Source organism: Scardinius erythrophthalmus (assembly GCF_964197995.2).
Source record: "Scardinius erythrophthalmus genome assembly, chromosome: 23".
Lineage (NCBI taxonomy): Eukaryota > Metazoa > Chordata > Actinopteri > Cypriniformes > Leuciscidae > Scardinius > Scardinius erythrophthalmus.
The window spans coordinates 29,548,705-29,573,313 of record NC_138243.1 but is presented as its reverse complement, the minus strand read 5'-3'; the positions used below and the strand labels follow the sequence as shown (position 1 = coordinate 29,573,313).

The window sequence follows — 24,609 nt, the reverse complement described above, 5'->3', positions numbered from 1 at the left end:
GTCAGAGAAACCGGTCCAATGTCTAAAAACACGTATTTTAAAGGGGCCATGAACTGAGAACTCATATTTTTGTCATTGTTAGGTTTTGAACCTTATTGTAAAGTTTTACCAAATATTGATATATAGAGTATTTGGAAAAATATAAGAGATATACATCATTAACTATATCGGCCAGCCCTATTTCAGAGAAATGTTAATGATAAATGTCAGGTAGTAGAGATGTATTTTGTGTGCTGTTTCCAAATGTAAGTGCTTTAAAGAAAATAAAACCATTTTTTAAAGAAACCACAGAAAACGATTGATACCCAAACTCTTATATCACCTCAAAATAACTCACAGTAAAGAAAACATACAACAGGAAGGAAAAGCATGTATGCTTATTTGATTTACATTTTTATTAACAATAAAGTACTTAATTGTTCAAAAGGATTTTTGGACATTTTAAAAAGCACAATGCATTGCCATGTAAATGTCTTTATGACAGAATAAACACATTTGGGGTTATACCAGACCCCTCTGTCAGGATTTATTATCAAATCTGAACATTATCCATGACATCAGCGTGCCGTTACTGAACTGAGTTCTCTTTTGTGTCTTATTGCACTCAAACATGAATACACACAAAAGTGCGTAAAAATGCCCGTTTCGGCGAGTATCCTCATAGCAATTTGAACTGAGTTAAAATAAAAAGTCTTAATAAACGTAAACTGTTCTGAGAAAGTGATATGTGTCAGATCAGATCCATGCATTTGGTCTTAAAGTGACAGTAATATACCGGCTGCTGTCTTGTGTCAATAATGTTAAAGAACAAAAGAAAAAAGTCTGCTTTTGACTGAATAACTTCTTTAGCTTTAATAATGATTAATATAGGCTATTTAATTTATGCATTCTAGTATTTCGTACCTGAATTCTGTTAAACCTTCCTGAAATCTGTTTATTTCATTTGTATCTTTCTATTTATGTGTGCTATTAGTTGCAACTGGTTCATAAATTCTTATTTTATTACTGACTGTTTACTTGTCTTTATTTAACATTATCTATTAAAATACAATTGATTTTTTATTTTTGTGGTGGGGCCAGTGAAAATTTTGGCAGGGCAAGCGTTGAGGCGTGTGTTTATATATGGAGTCCCTTTAAAAACCTGTTCCTTTTGTTAAAAAATAATAGTTACAAAATCTGTTATAGGGAAAAAATAAAATAATGTTAAAAACTCCGGCCCACCAGGAATCTCAAAGCTGGCCTGACACGTGCTACTATACTTTTGTCTTCAAAATGGTTCATTTTTGTTAGTAATGGTGATCTTGACAGCAGTTCCAGCATTGTGTTTGAGCTCATCCTGTCTGAGCACTTGCTTTAAGAGCCCTTCTCTGAGCTGAGAGCATGTTGGCCTTCATTAGCAGCTTTTCATCTGCCAGGTGAGAGAACAGCAGAGAAACAGATTTCCCCCCCAATCAATTACTGTAATGTGCTTTCTGAATCTACAACAGTAAACAACACGTTTCTATGCCAGCTAATGTTATCTTTTAGTGAGGCCAGTAACTTAGTGCATGTGCATGACTTTGTTGTTTTTGGTTAGATTTGTTTACAAGAGTAAAAGCAGGTTTATCTAATAGTTTAGAAAGCTGAAAAGATGATTCATACCCTAAATGTTGCATAAATGTTTACTGTAGTCTTTTCCTAATGTGATAACTTCCTTTCACAGCGTGATCCTATGAACATTACATACAATATAAAGGTTTAAACTGAACTATACTGTATGTCACTTGTATCGACAGAAAACCTTCTTCAAATTTGTGTCAAAATGCTTCTAATTTGACCTGAATGAAAATAGATGTCTGTTTAATACAACTTACAGTAACTCACTTTTTTTGAGTCATCTGGAGATGTTTTGTAAAGACTTTTCGTGGCAGAATGATCTACATGCATACCTCGTTTTCATTCACGTCACATCAAATATGGCGCTCACTCTGTCTAAGGTCCACTGCAGTTTAGTTGATACAAAATCAATATACTTGAGATTGAATTAAATGTCAGAGGGAGTAAAAATGTCTCTTCTTTTTAACTAGGCTATTAAATTCCCAGACGAGTCTTTCTCTATCTCAGACGCAGTCGGAAGACGCCGTTATTCCCCGTCCATCTTCTGTATGTAATGTAGATCAGAAGAATGACACATGTAGCTAAAGTCATTCCAAACACACCGCTGTTCAACCACTTCCTGTAAAACACACAATTATAGCATTTATTTATCTAAATAATGACATTTTCATTTTGATTTTTGGGTGAACTGTTCCTTTAACAATTGATCCGCTTTGGGCTTTTCACACTGTGCTTAACCCGGAGTTATCCTCGTTCTAACCCCTGCTTTAAACCCCGGGTAAAGGAATGTCCCAGCTAAAAAAAATTGGTTCCCAGAACATCCCAAAAACACGTATTTGTATCATTTGTTTATGGTTATCAAGGAAAGTTTGTGTTACGGAAATAGAAAGTGTTTTTAGGTTTGCATAACGTTCCCCTAACCTTTCTGTTTCCTTAACGTTCCCTGCAGGGTTCCCAAGAAAATAACCATATGGGAATGTTAGGGGAACGTACTGTGTTTGGGATTCACATTTGGGAATCATTAGAAGCGAGGATTAGAGCCGATTTTGCAGCATTAACCCAGCATTGAGGTGCCAAACATGTTAGAATGTTCTGAATAGATGCTCAGCAAACCAACAGCCAATCGCGTGCCTCATATTCATGAGCTTTGAACAGCATGTTGTATAAACAGTCGTTTCACCATTTGATGGGATGTCCCATGGCAATGGAAAACACGTCAATTGGAGTAATGAACAGACCGGGTAAAAAGCGGTGCTCCTTTACCCAGGGTTAAAAACAGTGATTAGAACTACGATAACCTGGGGTTAAAAGTGTTGTTTAGAACTACGATAACCTGGGGTTAAAAGTGTTGTTTAGAACTATGATAACCTGGGATTAAAAGTGTTGTTTAGAACTATGATAACCTGGGGTTAAAAGTGTTGTTTAGAACTATGATAACCTGGGGTTAAAAGTGTTGTTTAGAACTATGATAACCTGGGGTTAAAAGTGTTGTTTAGAACTATGATAACCTGGGGTTAAATGTGTTGTTTAGAACTACGATAACCTGGGGTTAAAAGTGTTGTTTAGAACTACGATAACCTGGGGTTAAAAGCGTTGTTTAGAACTACGATAACCTGGGGTTAAAAGCGTTGTTTAGAACGACGATAACCTGGGGTTAAAAGCGTTGTTTAGAACTATGATAACCTGGGGTTAAAAGTGTTGTTTAGAACTATGATAACCTGGGGTTAAATGTGTTGTTTAGAACTATGATAACCTGGGGTTAAAAGTGTTGTTTAGAACTATGATAACCTGGGGTTAAAAGTGTTGTTTAGAACTATGATAACCTGGGGTTAAAAGTGTTGTTTAGAACTATGATAACCTGGGGTTAAAAGTGTTGTTTAGAACTACGATAACCTGGGTTTAAATGTGTTGTTTAGAACTACGATAACCTGGGGTTAAAAGTGTTGTTTAGAACTATGATAACCTGGGGTTAAAAGTGTTGTTTAGAACTATGATAACCTGGGGTTAAATGTGTTGTTTAGAACTATGATAACCTGGGGTTAAATGTGTTGTTTAGAACTACGATAACCTGGGGTTAAAAGTGTTGTTTAGAACTACGATAACCTGGGGTTAAAAGTGTTGTTTAGAACTACGATAACCTGGGGTTAAAAGTGTTGTTTAGAACTACGATAACCTGGGATTAAAAGTGTTGTTTAGAACTACGATAACCTGGGATTAAAAGCGTTGTTTAGAACTACGATAACCTGGGGTTAAAAGCGTTGTTTAGAACGACGATAACCTGGGGTTAAAAGCGTTGTTTAGAACTACGATAACCTGGGATTAAAAGTGTTGTTTAGAACTACGATAACCTGGGGTTAAAAGTGTTGTTTAGAACTACGATAACCTGGGGTTAAAAGTGTTGTTTAGAACTACGATAACCTGGGATTAAAGTGTTGTTTAGAACTACGATAACCTGGGGTTAAAAGTGTTGTTTAGAACTACGATAACCTGGGGTTAAAAGCGTTGTTTAGAACTACGATAACCTGGGGTTAAAAGTGTTGTTTAGAACGACGATAACCTGGGGTTAAAAGCGTTGTTTAGAACGACGATAACCTGGGGTTAAAAGCGTTGTTTAGAACTACGATAACCTGGGATTAAAAGTGTTGTTTAGAACTACGATAACCTGGGGTTAAAAGTGTTGTTTAGAACTACGATAACCTGGGGTTAAAAGTGTTGTTTAGAACTACGATAACCTGGGATTAAAAGTGTTGTTTAGAACTACGATAACCTGGGGTTAAAAGTGTTGTTTAGAACGTCGATAACCTGGGGTTAAAAGTGTTGTTTAGAACTACGATAACCTGGGGTTAAAAGTGTTGTTTAGAACTACGATAACCTGGGGTTAAAAGCGTTGTTTAGAACGACGATAACCTGGGGTTAAAAGCGTTGTTTAGAACGACGATAACCTGGGGTTAAAAGCGTTGTTTAGAACGACGATAACCTGGGGTTAAAAGCGTTGTTTAGAACGACGATAACCTGGGGTTAAAAGCGTTGTTTAGAACGACGATAACCTGGGGTTAAAAGCGTTGTTTAGAACTACGATAACCTGGGGTTAAAAGCGTTGTTTAGAACGACGATAACCTGGGGTTAAAAGCGTTGTTTAGAACTACGATAACCTGGGGTTAAAAGTGTTGTTTAGAACGACGATAACCTGGGGTTAAAAGTGTTGTTTAGAACTACGATAACCTGGGGTTAAAAGTGTTGTTTAGAACTACGATAACCTGGGGTTAAAAGCGTTGTTTAGAACGACGATAACCTGGGGTTAAATGCGTTGTTTAGAACGACGATAACCTGGGGTTAAAAGCATGTTTAGAACGACTATAACCTGGGATTAAAAGCGTTGTTTAGAACGACGATAACCTGGGGTTAAAAGCATGTTTAGAACGACGATAACCTGGGGTTAAAAGCATGTTTAGAACGACTATAACCTGGGGTTAAAAGCATGTTTAGAACGACGATAACCTGGGGTTAAAAGCATGTTTAGAACGACGATAACCTGGGGTTAAAAGGGTTGTTTAGAACTACGATAACCTGGGGTTAAAAGTGTTGTTAAGAACTATGATAACCTGGGGTTAAAAGTGTTGTTTAGAACTATGATAACCTGGGGTTAAATGTGTTGTTTAGAACTACGATAACCTGGGGTTGAAAGTGTTGTTTAGAACTACGATAACCTGGGGTTAAAAGGGTTGTTTAGAACTACAATAACCTGGGGTTAAATGTGTTGTTTAGAACTACGATAACCTGGGGTTAAAAGTGTTGTTTAGAACTACGATAACCTGGGGTTAAAAGCGTTGTTTAGAACGACGATAACCTGGGGTTAAAAGCATGTTTAGAACTACGATAACCTGGGATTAAAAGTGTTGTTTAGAACTACGATAACCTGGGGTTAAATGTGTTGTTTAGAACTACGATAACCTGGGGTTAAAAGTGTTGTTTAGAACTACGATAACCTGGGGTTAAAAGCGTTGTTTAGAACGACGATAACCTGGGGTTAAAAGCATGTTTAGAACTACGATAACCTGGGGTTAAAAGGGTTGTTTAGAACTACGATAACCTGGGGTTAAAAGCGTTGTTTAGAACGACGATAACCTGGGGTTAAAAGCATGTTTAGAACTACGATAACCTGGGGTTAAAAGGGTTGTTTAGAACTACGATAACCTGGGGTTAAAAGGGTTGTTTAGAACGACGATAACCTGGGGTTAAAAGTGGTATTTAGAACAACGATAACCTGGGGTTAAAAGTGTTGTTTAGAATGACGATAACCTGGGGTTAAAAACATTGTTTAGAACGACGTTTAACCTGGGGTTAAGTGCAGTGTGAAAATCATCCTCCTAAACCCAGTATTAGCCCCGGGTAAAGGAACACTTAGACCAACTTTTTACCCTGCGTTATGAAACCCTGTTAACCCCGTATTGCGGTGCCAAACATGTGCAGTGTGAAACGATTACCCAGCATTCAGAATGAAATAATACTTCCATTTATACAAACGGATTGATATCTGTAAACTGTTCTTGTTTGACCCGATATCTTTCAGTTCTCCTTCAAAACAAAGCCGAACATGACATGCAAACTCCATAAACAAAGACGACCTCCGTGAAGCATCAAGCCCTGATCTGTGATCTCTTTCAGAGGGTAAACAGCCAGCTCTGTGTGTGTGTGTGTGTGTGTGTGTGTGTGTGTGTGTGTGTGTGTGTGTGTGTGTGTGTGTGTAAACCGTGAGACAGCGGCAGGTGTTGTCCACAGAAGGGCCGCTTTGAGACGGAGCGGCATCAGGGGTCATAAGGTTATTTTTGGGTGCTTGTGAGTTTTAAACCTCATCAGTATTTGAATAAACAACACCAACATGTCCAAACACAGATGCCGCTCTCTCTGACTGCAATTATGTGTCAATGTGGCAGAGTATAACATTTAGGGTTGGGTATCGGTTGGGTTTTATCCGATACCAGTACCTACTCGGTATTTTTCAAACGGTTCCGGTGCTTAAACGGTTCTTGAAACGGTACTTAACAAAACTAAACCGCACACACTTTATCAAAAAAATAATACCTGAGTGTGTGTGTGTGTGTGTGTGTGTGTGTGTGTGTGTGTGTGTGTGTGTGTGTGTGTGTGAGAGAGTGATTTTCTGATTTCTGATTAAATGAAAAATTGTGCCGTTTAAAAGGCTACTGATGTAGCCGAAAACACTTGAGTTAACATCAAAATTTTGTCTTCTAATATTATGACTTTTACAAAACAGAGAAATATCTGACACTGAGCAGAAATATTTAACACACACAGTATAGCCTCATATAAATATACTTGATATTGATATACTTCATACTTGATATGCAAGATTTGCAGTTGGCATTAAAATACTAGACTTATCCGAAGAGGAACACTGGCAGCTGAACTTGAACTTTAGTCAGGCGTGTCAGAGGTTTTGGGTTCTAATCCGCATTCGTAGTTTATTTTTTTATTTTTTACGATTATGCTCATCAGTGGTTGTATATCAAGCAGGGACACGTTGTGTCCATTATATTTTGTGATTTCACCAGAATGAATAGATAGGCGTCGTCTAGGGCTTAAAGGGATACTCCACTTTAAAATGAAAATTCTGTCATCATATACTCACCCTCATGTTGTTTCAAACCTGTATGAATTTCTTTCTTCTGCTGAACAGGAAGGAAGATATTTAGAAGAATGTCAGTAACCAGACAGTTTCTGGTCTCATTGACTTCCATAGGCTAGTAGGAAAAAAAAAATACTATGGAAGTAAATGAGACCAGAAACTGTCTGGTTACTGATATTATTCTAAATATCTTCCTTTCTGTTCAGCAGAAGAAAGAAATTCATAAAGAATTGAAACAACATGAGGGTGAGTATATGATGACAGAATTTTCATTTTAAAGTGGAGTATCCCTTTAAATCAAACTTCATTCACGCACATATGAAACCCTTGCATACACATATAGGCCTACTAAGTAGTCATACATGTATACTGCTGAATGCTCAAACTAATATGAAATGCTCAACATCACATCTAAAGTCGCTCACGCACAAACTCTACACACACACACGAGACGCGCGGAACTCTCCGCGCATACTCATCTGAGACGCGAGCACACACACACACACACACAAACTCTACGCGCACATAATCATATAGACGGCGCCTCATAAATAGATCGATCTCCGCAACGAAGCGCGCGTCCGAGTGACAGTGCGGTGTGCGCGCGCCACAAGAGAAAGCACTGTATCCGCGCCACTGATCGCAGCGGCAACGAGCACTTTGATCACTTGATTTAAAAAACGCATTTTAGCGCTAGATCGCCTCTTATTTAACAAACGAACTAAATTAATGCTCGCTCTGCTGGTTTACTGGAGATGTTTTATTATTGGATCATTCGTGCCGCGAGATGTTTTATAGGGGGCGGTAAAAAAACGTCAGGCACCGAAATCAGGCACCGAAAGTTTCGTTCTTATTCGGTCTGGTTACTACCGTTTACGTCGGAACCGGTTCCCTATTGGAACCGGGTCTCGGTACCCAACCCTAATAACATTCAACGCTGCTTTCCAGGAAGGCAGATGAAAATGCTTTAGGGAAATTTCAGTCGATTGATTGTGAACTATCTGAAAAGATCCAAAGATCCACTGCAAGTCCCTTAAGTGACGCTTTCCTGTTTATATGAACGGGAATAACCCGTAGCTCTTCCCTAAACATTTAGAGAAGGCCCATGACTGAGCCATATTTTGTTTACAGCCCACAGAACGACTTCTATCTAACCACGCTTTGATGAAAAACTGCGGTTTTTAAATAAATAGGAGAGATTACAAACACTGTGACGCGTAGGATGACACTTTTCCCAGGTGTGAAACGTGGGATCAGATATTTCTACTGTATGACGCAGTCACTTTGATTATTTCCTCTACTTGTTTTTTTTAAGCGGATAATGACTGCCAGTAAGTTCACTTCAGGAGAAACACTGCAGACTCTTTTACAATGACAAGACAAGAAACAGAACCATTGTTGACACTGTTTAAGAATAAGTGTCTTCAGAAAATGTTTCGGCTGTTTTATAAATATTTCAGTGCATTATAAATGAGTAAAACAAAACATATGAATCTGCAAAGAGCATGTGATCCGACTCATGCTAGCGTATCGGTTCAAAAGAGTCATCTTAATGAACAGGTTCAAGTAACAGATTCATTTGTCATGTTCTATGTGAAATTTGAGGTTTACTATAGTATGGACTAGTACAATAGTGGCCAAAAGTGATGTCCGGCGTTAGGTAAATTGCCATCTTTACCTTTTATTCAAGTATTATTAATAATTAGTTAAATATTTTGTAAGCATATTGTGTCGTTGAGCTTGCGGAGCCGATTGTTTTATTTGTGATGATAACACAATGAAACATGACAAATTGTGCCGATATAATTTTTTACAAAAAATAAATAAATAAAAAACAAGACAGAGCCAACAAAATATTAATAACTAATTATATTGTAGTCAATGTGAAATTTTTTGTTTTTCTCTGCATTTTTTTGCATAGTAAAAATAAAACCTGTAGCTGTAGTTTGCCTTTTTTGCCATATAATTTTATCAAATAATTACCTTAACCAAGTTTAGTGTTTTATTCTTCCTTCATATTTAAAATATTTAAAAAAGCAAAAATATTTTCCTCATATTTTGATGGTTTAATCGAACTTGTAGAGCCATTAAAAACACTTTTGGCCACTACTGTATAAGGTGCTGCCTGCTATTTTTAAAAATTGTATATGAAACAGGAACAAACTTAGCTCACCACGTTTGTCACAGTATTTCATATTGTGTATTGCACATTTAGGCAAATGTATTTGGTCATCAGGGTTTTCCATAAATACAGACAATTTGCTTACTTTGCACAGATATTTATAACTAATTGTTGAATTAAACATTTTTTGTCACTGCATTGCATTTTGTTTTTATACTAAATAAATAAATGTGCCACAACATCATTCTGAATCTAGCAAAACTTGCATCCAGTGTCATGTGTTTTGGTGTCTTGTGTCCTGATGCCCTCTAGTGGTTGTCTAGGAAACTCCTGACACAAGCCTTATTACTATAATGGCAGCTGGTATGATTATGCAAAAATCTGAGCCGGAAGGACACTGAAACACTGAACAGTGAAAGTACACTTACATGCTGATGTAACTGGCAAAGTTTTGAGTATCTGACATCAGGAGCAGCGCTGGTGTGGAAACGCCGCCTGCCATAAGAGCAAAAATGGATGATTGTGATATAGGTTTTATTCATTCATTTTTCAGATATGATTAAAAAAAAGAGCATTAGATGTTATTATGTTTTATTATTTTATAAAGCATTACAAACACATATAATCTTAGTAACTGACTATATACAGTGCTGGTCAGAATTATTTGCCCCCTTAGTAAATATGATCAAAGATGGCTCTAAAAAAAAAATCTGCATCGTTTATTCTTTTGATATTTTATAAAAAAAATAATAATCTAATAATAATCTAACCTTTCAATGAAGTAAGAGAATTGAACGTGGCGCGGAAATCACATTATGAAATAAATGTTTTTCTCCAAAACACGATGGGAACCCGCTTTTATTAAATACTTTTTGCAACCTCCTTTTTCCAAGATATCAGCTCTGAGTTTTCTCCTATAATGCCGGATGAGTTTGGAGAACAGGGACCATTCCTCCATACAGAATCTTTCCAGATCCTTCAGATTCCCAGATCCATGTTGGCTCTTCTCCTCCTCAGTTCAGCCCACTCCTCTTCTATAGGGTTCAGGTCAGGGACTGGGACGGCCATTGCAGAAGCTTGGTTTTGTGCTCAGTGACACATTTTTTATTTGATTTTGATGTTTGTTTTTGGATCACTGTCCTGTTGGAAGATCCAGACATGGCCCGTCATAAGATTTCTAGCAGAGGTTGTCAGGTTTTGATTTTTTATCTGTTGGTATTTGATCGAATCCATGATGCCATATATCTGAACAAGATGTCCAGGACCTCTGGGTGAAGATTAGGCCCACAGTATTAAAGATACAGCACTCCAATTCTTTTACTTCAATGAAAGGTTTGATTTTTTTCTATTTTTTTTTTATAAAATATCAAAAGGATTAACAATGCAGATTTATTTTTTACAGCCATCTTTGAACATATTTACCAAGGGGGCAAATAATTCTGACCAGCAATGTATATTAAATTGTATATTATTACACATTACAGTTAAACAAATAGAGTTATTGACAAATATATAAATACATTTTTTTTATATTATTTATATATTATTTTTGTCTAAATATATTTTTATAGAGATCAAACGATAATTGGTTTTAAACCCCAACACTTTTTTCCCCGATATAGTCCTTCTGTGGTGAAAATCCAGGTTTTAATGTTGTTTATATGTCTATGTGGTGTTTTTAATATACTTTAAGACAAACCATGTGTAAATTCATAAGTCGACACCATTGCTGAGTATTTTCTCCTTGAAACTGCAGTGAACCAAAGACGCTTTGAAATCGCTGGTGTTTCTGACGTCACAAACTACCTTGTAACCAATCAGATCAACGTGTGATCATCAACCAGAGGATCTCTGAGCTGAGTGAGTGAGTGGAGGCGGGGCTCATTTGCATATTCATAGAACTGCATATACTAAATGAGGCAAGGGTGTCGGGTTACATTCAAGTATATTTTTTCACAGGATTTTTTTTTTATGTCATTTTGGTGAGTTTTAAGGGATAAAATTATTGACTAGAGGAGGACTTTAGGCATTTTTCCATAATCAGATATCACTTTTGTAATATTGGATTCACCGATAAATGGCAACTTCTTTTGGGCATTTTGAGAATTGCGTGTCCTCAAGTAAAGTTACTTGCCTCTCTTAATTCACAAACTTCATTTAACGTAGCTAACGGCCATTAATGCATGTTACATAAATGCATGATATCCTATACATTAAATTATTTTTTAAAGCATTTGTGAAATTTCAAGGCTACAAACGTACAGTGTTTATCATTAAAAAGTTACCCATGACAAAGCTTATGTTCTTCGAGCACAAGAGTCCCTGAGATTGATCAAAACAGCTGCATAAGAAGGAGCGCTGGCGTTTGTCTGTCATGTTTCCCAGTAAGAGAGATCCAGACCTGAAACACAACCACCATATTCCATCACTTATTGAAGATCTTGAAACGTTTCCCACATTCTTTGTAAAAGATTGAGCTGTATAAAGAGCTTTAACCTTGGTAAGAGGTGCATCTGAATCTCCTGTCTTCCTTCAGTCGAGATGAGCAGCGCACATTGGGTCGTGTGTTTGCTCCCGCTGTTCCACTCAACCAGCAGAGACGAGTTAATGCTGACAGACACCGACAAACTGACGTTACCTGCTGAGGACACACACACACACACGCTGAAATATTGACTACCTGTCTCTAAATGAGCCCACTCTCAGAACACTTACCGACACAACTCTCGCTTCGTGCAGAACAAGAGAATCCTAGAAGGAAAAGGGCGACAATAAATGATGACAAAGTCGTCATCTCTTCCTCGTGTTTGTCAGCGACTTCATCCTATGTGTACCTGAGAACAGGGCATATTGACAGAGCAATATACCACAGAGAGCCTCACACACACTCTCTCGGGACGCACCCGGCACAAACAGAGCTCGTGAGGGGATGGAGAATTATCTGGAGAGCTTTCTAGAAGAGATTCAGTCCATGAAGTGCAGACGCTGTATAAGAGTCTCTGAAATGCTTATGTGCTCGTAATATTTTCAGGCCTTGCTAAGATGAGAGACTGATGCCCTCACAACGGGTTGTTATTGAGATAGTCAGTGGAGGTCACTCAGGCAGTCATCATATTATTGCTCATTAAGTGTTAATGATTCGCAGAAACCCCAGACAATTACTGAAACCCCATTGCAACTACACTGGATGGTTGCATTATGTGTAACTTTACTGGAAGATGATGTCAAATTAAAATGTAAATGCTTTAACGTTGCTTTAGGTTATATGTAATTTACTGGAAAATGTTGTCAAATTAAAATGTAAATACTTTAACATTGCATTAGGGTATATGTAATTTACTGGAAAATAAAATATAAATGCTTTAACGTTGCATTATATGTAATTTTACTGGAAAATGTCAAATTAAAAAATAGATGCTTTAACGTTGCATTATTTGTAATTTTACTGGAAAATGTTGTCAAATTATAATGTAAATGCTTTAACGTTGCATTATATGTAATTTTACTGGAAAATGTTGTCAAATTAAAATGTAAATGCTTTAACGTTGCATTTTATGTAATTTTACTGGAAAATGCTGTCAAATTAAAATATAAATGCTTTAACGTTGCATTATATGTAATTTAACTGGAAAATGTTGTCAAATTAAAATATAAATGCTTTAACGTTGCATTATATGTAATTTTACTGGAAAATGTTGTCAAATTAAAATGTAAATGCTTTAACGTTGCATTAGGGTATATGTAATTTACTGGAAAATAAAATATAAATGCTTTAACGTTGCATTATATGTAATTTTACTGGAAAATGTCAAATTAAAAAATAGATGCTTTAACGTTGCATTATTTGTAATTTTACTGGAAAATGTTGTCAAATTATAATGTAAATGCTTTAACGTTGCATTATATGTAATTTTACTGGAAAATGTTGTCAAATTAAAATGTAAATGCTTTAACGTTGCATTATATGTAATTTTACTGGAAAATGTTGTCAAATTAAAATGTAAATGCTTTAACGTTGCATTTTATGTAATTTTACTGGAAAATGCTGTCAAATTAAAATATAAATGCTTTAAAGTTGCATTATATGTAATTTTACTGGAAAATGTTGTCAAATTAAAATGTAAATGCTTTAACGTTGCATTAGGGTATATGTAATTTACTGGAAAATAAAATATAAATGCTTTAACGTTGCATTATATGTAATTTTACTGGAAAAAGTTGTCAAATTAAAATATAAATACTATAACATTGCATTAGGGTATATGTAATTTACAGGAAAATGCTGTCAAATTAAAATATAAATGCTTTAACGTTGCATTATATGTAATTTTACTGAAAAATGTTGTCAAATTAAAATGTAAATGCTTTAACGTTGCATTATATGTAATTTTACTGGAAAATGTTGTCAAATTAAAATATAAATGCTTTAACGTTGCATTAGGGTATATGTAATTTACTGGAAAATAAAATATAAATGCTTTAACGTTGCATTATATGTAATTTTACTGGAAAAAGTTGTCAAATTAAAATATAAATACTATAACATTGCATTAGGGTATATGTAATTTACAGGAAAATGCTGTCAAATTAAAATATAAATGCTTTAACGTTGCATTATATGTAATTTTACTGAAAAATGTTGTCAAATTAAAATGTAAATGCTTTAACGTTGCATTATATGTAATTTTACTGGAAAATGTCAAATTAAAATATAAATGCTATAACATTGCATTAGGGTATATGTAATTTACAGGAAAATGCTGTCAAATTAAAATATAAATGCTTTAACATTGCATTATATGTAATTTTACTGAAAAATGTTGTCAAATTAAAATGTAAATGCTTTAACGTTGCATTATATGTAATTTTACTGGAAAATGTTGTCAAATTAAAATGTAAATGCTTTAAAGTTGCATTATATGTAATTTTACTGGAAAATGTTGTCAAATTAAAATATAAATGCTTTAACGTTGCATTATATGTAATTTACTGGAAAATGTTGTCAAATTAAAATGTAAATTGCTTTAACGTTGCATTATATGTAATTCTACTGGAAAATGTTGTCAAATTAAAATGTAAATGCTTTAACGTTGCATTATATGTAATTTTACTGAAAATGTTGTCAAATTAAAATATAAATGCTTTAACGTTGCATTATATGTAATTTACTGGAAAATGTTGTCAAATTAAAATGTAAATTGCTTTAACGTTGCATTATATGTAATTCTACTGGAAAATGTTAAATTAAAATGTAAATGCTTTAACGTTGCATTATATGTAATTTACTGGAAAATGCTGTCAGATTAAAATGAGCCCGAAACTACACTTAATGCCTTATATATAATGCATGGTAACACTTTATTTTACAGTGTCCTTCTTGCACGTGTTACGTGTACTTACTATAGTAATATCTATAAATTAGGCATAATTACATGCAACTAACCCTAAATCAAACCCTAACCCTGTAGTTCAGTATTATTACTCATTATTTAAATGTATAATTACACTGTAACACAGACACATTAAAATAGAGTGTAACCTAATGCGCTATAAAGGTTTTTTAATGTATTATTTGCCTTGTAATGTACCTTATAATGCATTGTGTGATCTCATGAATAATTGTAACCACAGTTAAAATACATTACAATACTTATCTATTCATTGTTACACCTTTTAATGCATTAAAACACATGACAAACAATTTTAGATGTAAAAATGAATCTGCAGATATTATAATGCATTTTGAATATAATGCAGTTATATGAAAAGCATTATAATGTACATTATAAATACATTTATAATGTATTATATACAAAGGCTTCAAATAAAGTGTTACCCATTTTTTTAAGTTGTAAATGAAACAAAGAATGTTTTACAAGAAAATAATGTTTCCATTTTTTTTTACTTTAAAATGTCACATTTTGCCTAATTTGCAGGTGCATTTGGAATAAAACGTGCAATGCATTCTGGGACAGCCTCTCGCTCCATATGGAAAGCCTCTATCCTATGGGCGTGATGAGTAAACACGAGTCTGACACCATGATCATGCACTTTTATCTGCATGAGATGCACGTCTGGCTTTCGATTCACATTTCTCAGTGTGTGTGTGTGTGTGTGTGTGTGTGTGTGTGTGTGAATGCATGTTACTGGAGACTTTCACCTCATTCATGACGAGGAAATACCAGTCATGCATCATTTTCTCCCAGATTCATCTAAATATGCAAGAGCATGAATGTTTTATTCATGTTCTGCTACATGGAGACATTTGACAGGGGAGCTATAGGTCTAAACTCAAAACTATTTTCTCTTTAAATTAATTAAATTAAGAGCTGCAAGAGATCATTGTTCATTTTTGGTTATGTATGTACAGTTATTACACAGACAGACACGATTTATCCATGTTTATTTTGAATTTTAAATAAATAAATAAATGTAATAATATTGAATAATAGTTGATATTATATTTAATAGGCTACTTAACAATATTTAAATTGTATTTAAATAATCTATAATTTTATATATGATTTATTTAAAATGTATTAAATTATTATTTTAAATTTTATTATTTTAAATCATTGATTTAACAATATTCAATAATATTTCAATAACATTTTTCGTGTATATTTGTATATTAAGACCATGCTGTGCAGAATACAATTTTGAACAGGGAACAGGGCAAACCCCCCCAAAAATAAATAAATCAATGTATGAATTGAAGTGATGTGCAATATAAAACAAAATGCAATGCAAATGTTCTCCACCAGCTGGCGCTCTTGCTGTACTAGACAAACCCACAAAAGACTTTAATTTTAATTTAATTCATCATCAATATCTAATTATATTTCAATTTTACATGTATCAATGCATGCATCTGTCTACCTACTGAATAAATTATGTATGTAATTTAGAAATATAGAAAAGCATACACACACACACACACACACACGTAATGAAAATCAACAAAGAGAGAACATTTCAACCTATATGTTATTGCATGGATATCACTAATGTCCAACTACATTAGACTTTAAAAAAAAAAGTATTATTATGCTATATGAATGTAAACATAGTGAAATAGAAACATCAAATATAAACAGGATCTATAAACATGGTGACTCCTCATTGTTATCCGGAATAGTGACAGGATAACCAGCACACACAAAAACACAAACCGGATGGTGATGTTAAACCAGTCAGCATGAACACTTCCTGCCCACAGCGAACGACGGGCATTTAGAGGAACTGCTCCAGAATAGCACAGAATGTGCCTTTGAATCGCACCAGTCCTATCAGTACGACTGCGTCCGGAAAAGGCCAGAAGATCTGCAATCACACAGTTTCCACAGACCTCGTGTTGCTGCGACTGGGCGTAATATTCCAACATGAGCTACAGGAGCCATTAATGACTTTATAGGGCTGTCAGAGTCCGAGCGTCTCCTCTGGAGAGGGTCGGAGAGGCCAAACAGGTGTGTGTACGTGTGTGTGTGTGTGTGTGTGTGTGTGTGTGTGTGTGTGATGATTGAAAACCACAGAGCAGCAGAAAGCTGAGGGAATAGAAATTATAATTAAAGTCAACGGGGGATGACAGGCCTTAAGCTCGCCGGAGTTAAAGGTCTTATTGGAGCTGGCTAACCGGAATCATAATAATTCGCAAATCCACCTCACTACGGATTCTTCTACCGTCTGAGACGAGCCCTAATGAATAATGGAGGAGATCACCAGCACCATCTCTCTCTCTCTCTCTCTCTCTCTCTCTCTCTCTCTCTCTCTCTCTCTCTGCCAACATGCTGCATTCATATATTATACAAAAATACCAGCACTCAAAGTCTTACAAAACTGATGAAGATCATGTGCAAAACTATAAAAGCCACTTCATAAACAAGAATAATACAACTCCCTATCTAGTTACTCGCTGGTTTCTTTGTGTAAACAACTTAGAGATCTAATTCATACAGAACAAACAATATGCATATCATATTCACAATAATTTCTTTGGTGATGCTTGCTTTACCAACCAGCCTGAGATTGGTTAGCTGGTCTAGGTCTAGGCTTACTGTAAAATTATTTACGGTAAAGCTGTGGTTTGCCAAAAAATAAATAAAAAATAACACTGTAAAAATACAGTGAAAATGTTTCTGGTTTTACAGGATGCCTGTATCTTATAACCGTATATTTCATTAATACACAAATATGCTTTTTTCATTAAATTGTAACCACCATAATAATAATAACCAAAAAAACAAGGAACTATGGAGCTATTTGTATCTTACAGCAAAATATATGGTGATTCATAGTTTTTACTTGCCATAATCATTACTTTTCCAGAGTTTATCATTAGTTGCTTGTTCATAAAATATGCACAGTGCACAGGGTCATATAAAATAATGCAATAAACATTTACTAAATAACAGTAAATATATCACAACCAAAATAAGAGGAAAAGAATAAGTGATGTGAAATGCAGGGACTTCTGGAAATGCCATTTTACTTTTTTAACCATAAATGATATGGTAATTCATTGATTTTACTTGCAAAAACCATACATTTGACAGCATTTTCCAGTAAAATTACATATAATGCAATGCAACGTTAAAGCATTTACATTTTTTCACTGTCATGGGAAGGTAACTTACAGTTAACAGGCTTTTACTGTAGCATTTGTAGTACTTTTTTTTTTTTTACAGTGTGGTCTATTTTGATGGTCTGTGTGTTATTGTTTGTGTTATATTTTCTGTTATTAAGTGAATGTTTATTGCACTATTTTAGTGGTGGATGAAGCACACTGTACTTGAGTAAAAGTACAATACCCTAAAGTACCCCTTTTCAATTTTACTTGAGTACAAGCACAAAAGTACTTGCTTTTTAATGTACTTAAAGGTGACTTATTATTGCCCCTTTTCACAAGTTGTAATAGAAATCTTTGGTGTCCCCAGAATGTGTCTGTAAAATTTCAGCTCAAAATACCCCCCAGATCATTTATTTTAGCTTATCAAAGTTGCCCGTTTTTTGGGTGTGAGCAAAATCGCGTCGTTTTTTTGTGTGTGTGTTCCTTTAAATGCAAATGAGCTGCTGCTCCGCCTCCGTTCAGAAGACGATCCTTTACACGAGCTTCGGAAACTCCAGCGATAACAAAACACGACAATAGCGAAATCCAACCAGTAGCGAGTGAAGCCTTTATGGAGAGACTCAGGAAGAGGTTCAACTTTTAGACGCACCTGGACGTTTCTGAATGGTTAGTGGATACATTTATGTAGTTGTTGTGGAGTTACTTGATTTATCTCATCGACTTGCATACGGTCTTTTACACAAGTTTACACTGAGGTCTTTATAAGACTGCTGTGACACAAATAGTGTTCTGTGCTCATCTGTGCAACAACGACAGAACCGTTTGCATGCTTTGCTTGAACTTTTGCTATTGCGAAGACCAAATGGCGGCGTCGTGGGTGGAAACATGCAGATTAAGGGGCGGTAATATTATAATAAGAACCCTTTGTCCCTTAATAATAAGAAAATTACATATAATGCAACATTAAAGCATTTACATTTTAATTTGACAGCATTTTCCAGTAAAATTACATATGCAATGTTAAAGCATTTACATTTTTTTTACTGTTTTACGGTTTTTACTGTAGCATTTAATAGTATTTTTCTGTAAAAATTACTAACAATTTTTTTTTTTACAGTGTAGTCTTTTTTGATGGCCTTTTACATTAACATTAAATCATTTGGCTAACACGTTTATCCAAAGCGACTTACATTGCATTCAACAAACACATTTTTTACTTTAGCCATATATGCAACCACCTAGCAACCACACATAACACCCTAGCAACACCCTAGAAATTGCACCACAACACCACAGCAGTGAGTTATGAATGGCCAGACACTGCTCATTTTTTCTTCATAAAATGCAAAACTGGTTATTTGATATTCAAGGCTCATCAGACTGATTCAGACCTGCCGTCGAGTGGCAGCGAGTCCTGTAAGATTCTTGGCTGCTGTCTGGATAACTAACGGACGAGGTCAGACATGTTTGACATTCACAGCAGAGCGGCGAAAACTAAATTAGATCACATTAGCTGAGATTTCTACTACAGCCAATTTAGCAAAGTTTCACAGAGATTGCTAATGCAAATACACCCCCCGACCCCCGCCGTCCAGAAGCGCTGAAGATTAAACTGTCGCTTAATCACCATCCGCACAATGACCCTGGTAATTTTCCATGGACGTATTAAAAGTTAGACTGCTTGCTTTGTGAACTAGGAGAAAGAGTTGTTTGTACGGCGCCGCTTTTTCTTAGCGTACGCTAATCGTTCGTGCGTTATCATTACCAGGAACATGTTGTAAAGTAAGGAGGGTTATTTTTGATTTCATGAGGATTTGAAAGTGAATTGCTCAGTAAGGCTGCAGGAACGATTTGATTGAGCGGCCGCCAGTGGAGAGTATCTGTCAGGTTAGTTAGCCATGTTTTGCATAGTTACTCCACGCTGACTTTTTCAGGCAGATAATTTGTGCAATCACGAGCGGTTGTGATTTTCTCCTTACCACTGATTAAAAGTAACAGCCAATGCAATATGCTGATGCCAGCAGTTCTTAACAATCACATTAGCATTGCTATTACCCAGAGTAGAATGAATCCACACACGCACGCACGCCCACACACACACAGGCTGTTCTTTATCTCATTACATATAAATACTAGTTCAGCACTTATGCCCTGTAAGGAGAACACGAGACGAAAAAAACAGAACCCAGATCATTCATAATTCAGATCAGCAGAAATTATTTAACTGTATTTGTTAAAACCAAATTTTCACATTCTTAGAAGAAAATCAGTAACCCTAATATGAGCAATTGTAATAGTCATGCTTGTGTTTGCAAACCACACCAGTTTAGCTTAAAGATTGCAATATGTTTATCCTTAAGTACCAAACCAGACACTAATTACAGTAAAATATACATACTGTATATGCATAAACAAACAAAAATCTGATGCACATCATGTTGGTTGAAAAACGCCTTTCTAGCTTAATATAGCTCAGTTAATTTAACAAAATATGTATTTTTATGTATAAAAAAATTAAGTTGAGTTCGGTAAGTAAAAATTCTATTCATTTTGAGAAATAACTTGTAAACCTTTAAAGACAGCCGTACAGCGAGTTACGAGATTGTTAATTGATGGTATATGTTTGTGTTGAAGCCATCAGTTCACATTATTTCAACTCGTTTTTTAAATAATCGTGTTTAACCGAGGACTTACTGTTGAAAAACTACATTGCATGATTCTGCAAACACATCTTACATGTAACACCCATGAATTATCTAATAGCCAATCTCACTATGCTCAAACTGCTTAAATATTAGGGATGCGCCTATATTTGAACATTTTGGCCGATAACCGATAATTCTTTATATTTGAAAGCCGATAACCGATATATTGGCCGATAAATCTAAATCCAAATTTGTAAATCATTTTTGAGAGCCTGATTACAAAAACAAAAGTCTCACCATTAAAAGTCATGTCTCAAACACACAATTATGATGTTCTCATTATAATTTTATGTAGCTGATATGTTCATGTTGCACTGAACTGTATTTTCCTTTTTTTAAGTGATTCCAATCATATTTCAAGCAATTCAGAGCCATCATGTTGAACAGTGTCTCATCTGAGGGAAATAATACATTATGTATTGGCTTTAATATATCGGCCAAATTTTCTTTAATGGGCCGATAACATTAAAAATGAACATATATCGGCCAGTACCGATATGGTGGCCGATATATATCGTGCATCCCTGGTGTATATGCATATTTTGGAATAAAAGTAAAATAATCAATCAACAACTTCAGTCAATCGTTTTATAATTTGATTATGCTGTATGCAATGCTTCATGAGATTGTAGTTCTTTCCCTCACTTCAGCAGTCTTGAATCTTTGTTTTCTGGTTGGTCCGATTTTCAAATACTTTTTTGCTTCAAATCAAAGTTTGTAGTGTTGTTTTTCATGACACCCCCAATGAAACTGCAAAAATAATGAGTGTTATCAAACAGGTTTCCTGACAGCATTTCAACATGAATGACTCAAATCACCTTTAAGTGCAGAAGATATTCCCGCAGATTCAGGCCTCTCTCTCCGCGGTGTGAATGTAGAAGCGTGACCGGCAGCTTTCCGAGGGTTCAGAGATCGGAGGCACGTCATGGTTTTCATGAGCTCGTGAACTATGCGCTCTACCTGCAAGATTAAAACACGCCATTGTTTAACATTCCAGGAAGAAGCACCTGAAGAGAGAGGCGAGAGATGAGTCGAGTGGAATCTATTTCCATAATTCTGGCGTGCCTGTCTCCCGGTAAGACCTCAGGTGGTTCATCGGTTGCCCCGGCCAGACCCTATCAATGCGAGGGGCCATCTCATCCTTTCTGCATCTTTTCTCATCACAGCTTGATTAAATGGGCTTCAAATATGCCTCCAGAATAACAAATGTGCAATTCCCTCAGCGCTCGCTCACAGTCCTGCCGTGAAATGCACACACACACACACACACACACACACACACAGAGGAGCCTTTTCTCATGACCACATGCTTGGCTTTAAAGTCCTAAGATGCATGTTTTATTCCATTATCATTTGCCAAGCATCACTATTACTTTACACTCATACTGTTAATGAATTAAACAAAGCCTTAAACCTAAATAATACACTGTGACACGTATAAGTTAACATAGCAACATGCTAAAAACCTCTCAGAACATTTTTGCAACATCCACAAAACCTTATCATAGTAGTGGCTATTATTGCAAGGGCAAAATAATAAAAAATAAATTATATATATATATATATATATATATATATATATATAATATTAATTATTTATTTATATTTTATTATAAATTAAAAATAGAAATATATACAATTTAATACATTATATATATGCATATATTGCATTATATATCATTTTATACTACTTTTTATTATCATTTATATTTTATTATAAATTAAAAAAATATTTATAATCCATATTTATATATTGTATTATTTATATATTGATTAGAAATGCAAATTATGTGCATTTAAATCCTTTAGCTTTTCAGAAACACTAGCGTTTGAAACTGTAGGTACAATGCTAATTTAACCCACGGCACATCTGTACTATGAATGATGCTTTTAATTCACAAACTTTTAATACATTGCCCATCTGTGCGGCGACGACAGCGCTGTAAACCAATCACTGCTCGCATCAAAACAAACCATTAGCGAACAGTTCAATGCCACCAAATGTTTGCATTTCAGCAACTCCATCAGACGGTTGTCTAATTTGAAGCAGAATCTGTCCTTTTTTTTCACATTGTCAGTAAAATAATAGCCTAATAATCGATTAGCGCGTGATCTTTAAACACTGGCGGGGCCTTAATAGACTTTTGTTTATCGGCTCTCCATTGGTGGGGGTTGCTGGATAATTTCCCCGATAATCTCCAGAGACCCAGAAGCGAAGACGAGACGAGGAGAAAGGCAGTGCATGTTAAGAGCTGAATGTATGACTAATTAAATAAATTGATTAAAAGGGACAAATCAATCGCCTTACAGCCTGCAATGAAGATGAGGCACTTAATTTGGGTTGAACTTGCAAGGGTAAGCATTACCAGAGGAGACTGCTCATCTGCTGGAACGAGGCGATGAACTGCCTGGCTCTCGCACATCCATTTCATCCGTTCACACCACGCCTGTGAGAGGAATACTGTAGTAGTGTACGTGCTTTATGACCTGACCTTCTATTACAACAGGAAGTGATGTCAACTGTGATTTTAACATCTCTACTTGGGCTACACCACTTGTTTTGACATTTGTATACAAATGCGATGTAGGCGACGACAATACTGTGAATCAAAGGGTTGATCATTGAAAACTGCGCATTGTTTCATAGTATTTTTAAACATTGTAGGCGGTATACAGTGCATACTGCACAGTATTCAGTAAACCGTATGATAGTGTTCAATTCTGAATCACACTGCATTGGACACTATCACACAGGATTTTTTTTACACTTCCACTGTTGTTCTGTGATTTTAACATACTTTTCTTGACTTAATGGCTTGCCAAATTTTTCTCACTACATATTGCGCATTGTTTCATAGTATTTCCTAAAAAAAAAATAGTTCACAGTGTATAATAAGCTAGTATTCCGATGAAATCACACTGCATTGTATCTAAGTTCCTTACTCAAAATTCAATATCAAGTTTTTGACACATTTCTTTTAAATATTTTCACATTTTGTAAGTATAACTTGAAACACAACAATAATAAGAAATTAAAAAAGGAACTTTGGATCTTTAGGATTTAGATTTTTTTTTTAACAACTTTACAGACAATACATTTACAATAATTTTTAAAGGCTGCTTTAAAATGAGCAAACTTGGGTTTTGAGTTGTTCCATTTAGTTTAAATTTTCCTACTAACCAAAACAAATTGATAACATATATTTTTCTTTTGGAAAAGTCATATTCATTTGTAAGACAGATGACAAATTCAAGACTAGGTTGCAGTTCATTTTAACACCTAGAAATTGAGACATCTCATACCAAAAGATTGATGAACAGGGACATTCAGAAAATAACTATCTTTCACAATTACAAAACACAGCAATTGCAATCAATACCCAAGTGAAAAAGCTCTAATGTGTCTTTCACAGGATATATTCTGTGAGCAATTTTAGATTACACTTCTTTGGTTTTATTTCTTACAGAAAGAACTAAGAACTAAGACTAAGAACTCCCAAAAAATTTTTCCCATTTAAATGAGGGAAACATTTGAGTGGGAACAAATTTAGATGGAGGAGAAGAGATATTAACAAGAACAGATCTAATCGATTGGTTACTGCATTTACAGTATCATTAATTAAATCAAGTTTATCTAAAAACAAATGTTTGGAGACTTTGCTTCCTACAGTGTTACACCAAGTGCCCTGATTCATGACAGTACAATACTCTTTAACAGAAATATGACACTTAAATTTTGGACATGGTTCAGTAATACTCAACAATTGACCAACTAATATATCAGACTCAAACAAATGTCTTAAGTTTTTCTTTGGTGTGTGACATACTTATTATTACAAATAAAAAAGGAGTAAGGAGAGAAGTTATGTTTAAAGGCCAAACACCATGTCAAAAGGACTTGCTTATGAAAATTAGATAAATAGAGAGGTATTTTGTTAATATCAAAACTGCATCTAGGAGAAGATTCATAGTTCCT

At 35.1% G+C, this 24,609-nt stretch overlaps 1 protein-coding gene across 2 annotated transcripts; it reads right to left on the bottom strand.

The window, feature by feature from the left end:
• Nucleotides 1-382: 382 nt before the first annotated feature.
• Nucleotides 383-23,133, bottom strand: LOC308683215 (uncharacterized protein). 2 transcript variants are annotated; one of them, XM_081353553.1, is made up of 7 exons: nt 23,000-23,133; nt 21,452-21,593; nt 12,078-12,113; nt 11,859-12,003; nt 11,648-11,763; nt 9,791-9,857; nt 383-2,215 (listed from the first exon to the last, which is right to left on the bottom strand). In XM_081353553.1, the coding sequence occupies exons 1-7, from the start codon at nt 23,063-23,065 to the stop codon at nt 2,095-2,097; spliced, it is 693 nt and encodes a 230-aa protein (XP_081209679.1). In that variant the 5' UTR covers nt 23,066-23,133; the 3' UTR covers nt 383-2,094. The 2 variants fall into 2 exon arrangements, with proteins under 2 accessions (XP_081209679.1, XP_081209680.1); XM_081353554.1 differs by having other exon boundaries at nt 1,646-2,215; nt 11,859-12,000; nt 23,000-23,081.
• Between the last annotated feature and the right edge of the window lie 1,476 nt (nt 23,134-24,609).